Source organism: Sitodiplosis mosellana, unplaced genomic scaffold (assembly GCF_009176505.1).
Source record: "Sitodiplosis mosellana isolate CC-2019 unplaced genomic scaffold, AAFC_SMos_1.0 Smas_scaffold_5537, whole genome shotgun sequence".
Lineage (NCBI taxonomy): Eukaryota > Metazoa > Arthropoda > Insecta > Diptera > Cecidomyiidae > Sitodiplosis > Sitodiplosis mosellana.
Window position 1 is genome coordinate 1 of NW_022600779.1, and position 1,076 is coordinate 1,076.

General features: G+C 43.6%; 1 protein-coding gene across 1 annotated transcript; it reads right to left on the reverse strand.

Annotated features, from left to right (window-relative positions):
• Nucleotides 1–6: 6 nt before the first annotated feature.
• On the reverse strand, nt 7–1,034 carry LOC129572804 (zinc finger protein 2-like; the record flags this gene model as incomplete). The annotated part of the gene is made up of 1 exon (XM_055452906.1): nt 7–1,034. A coding segment is annotated over exon 1 (958 nt), but the record flags the coding sequence as incomplete, so codon positions are not given.
• Nucleotides 1,035–1,076: the final 42 nt, after the last annotated feature.

Below are 1,076 nucleotides of genomic sequence, written 5' to 3' on the forward strand. Positions count from 1 at the left end.
CGTAACACTGATGTTGACGACGACCGCAGATCTTCTCATGTGCTGTTCTATCGCCTTCTGTTGAAAATCCTCGACTACACTTGATGCATCCAAAGGGAAACTGATCGCGATGCTGTGCCAAATGTCGATTGAGTGTACACTTCTCAACGAATCGTTTTCTACAGACTTCGCATTTAAATTGATGTTCACCGGTGTGTTTTGCTTGCATATGACGTTTGAGACTGTCTTTGACAAAACATTTCAATTCGCAGAGATAGCATTCGTATCGACGTCGCTTGCAGCTCTTCTCGTGTAGTTGTTTGGCCTCTTCTCCGGCAAATCGATGACCACATTTCAAACAAGAATGAGGCAGCTTATCGGCGTGAGTTCGCACGTGACAATGCAAGCTATTCTTGTGTGCAAATGTTTTGAAACAAACGGAACATTCAAATGGTTTGCTTCCACTGTGGATTCGCTTGTGCTGATTCAAATTACATTTGAATGTAAAGATTTTTGAACATTGATCACATTTGTATGGCTTATCGCCTGTGTGAATACGAATGTGTACATTGAGATGACCTTTATGCGATGCAACATAACCACACACATGACACTTGTGCTCCTTTCGTTTCTTCGCCGCCTTATTCCTCGGAATCTTTCGTCTGTTCTGCTTTCTCGAACCATCGCGTTTCTTTCCTTTGCCGTTCGCATTGAGACGTCTGCGACCGGCCTCTGATCCATCCCTTTGTTCATTGTCTTGACCGTCAAGAGCATTCGGTTCGTCTGCATCTGAGCTCCAGCCCATTGACGAAGCATTTTCTTTTCCTTTTTCTGGCTTCTCTTCTTCACACTTCAATTCCTCTTTCACATCATTAAAGTCCAAATCGATAACATAATCACTTTCTGACTCGCCTTTTAATTCGATGTTCGATGTCGCTGTCGCTGTGGCTGCATCACCTTCAAACCATACATTTGGACGTGTCATCAAACTAAATTCATTGCCATCCAACGGTTCGACTTTAATGTCTGGCTCTTGTTTAATTTCAACCTCAACGCTGTCTGACTTGCGTTGCACACGACCATCTGAAGTACCTTCG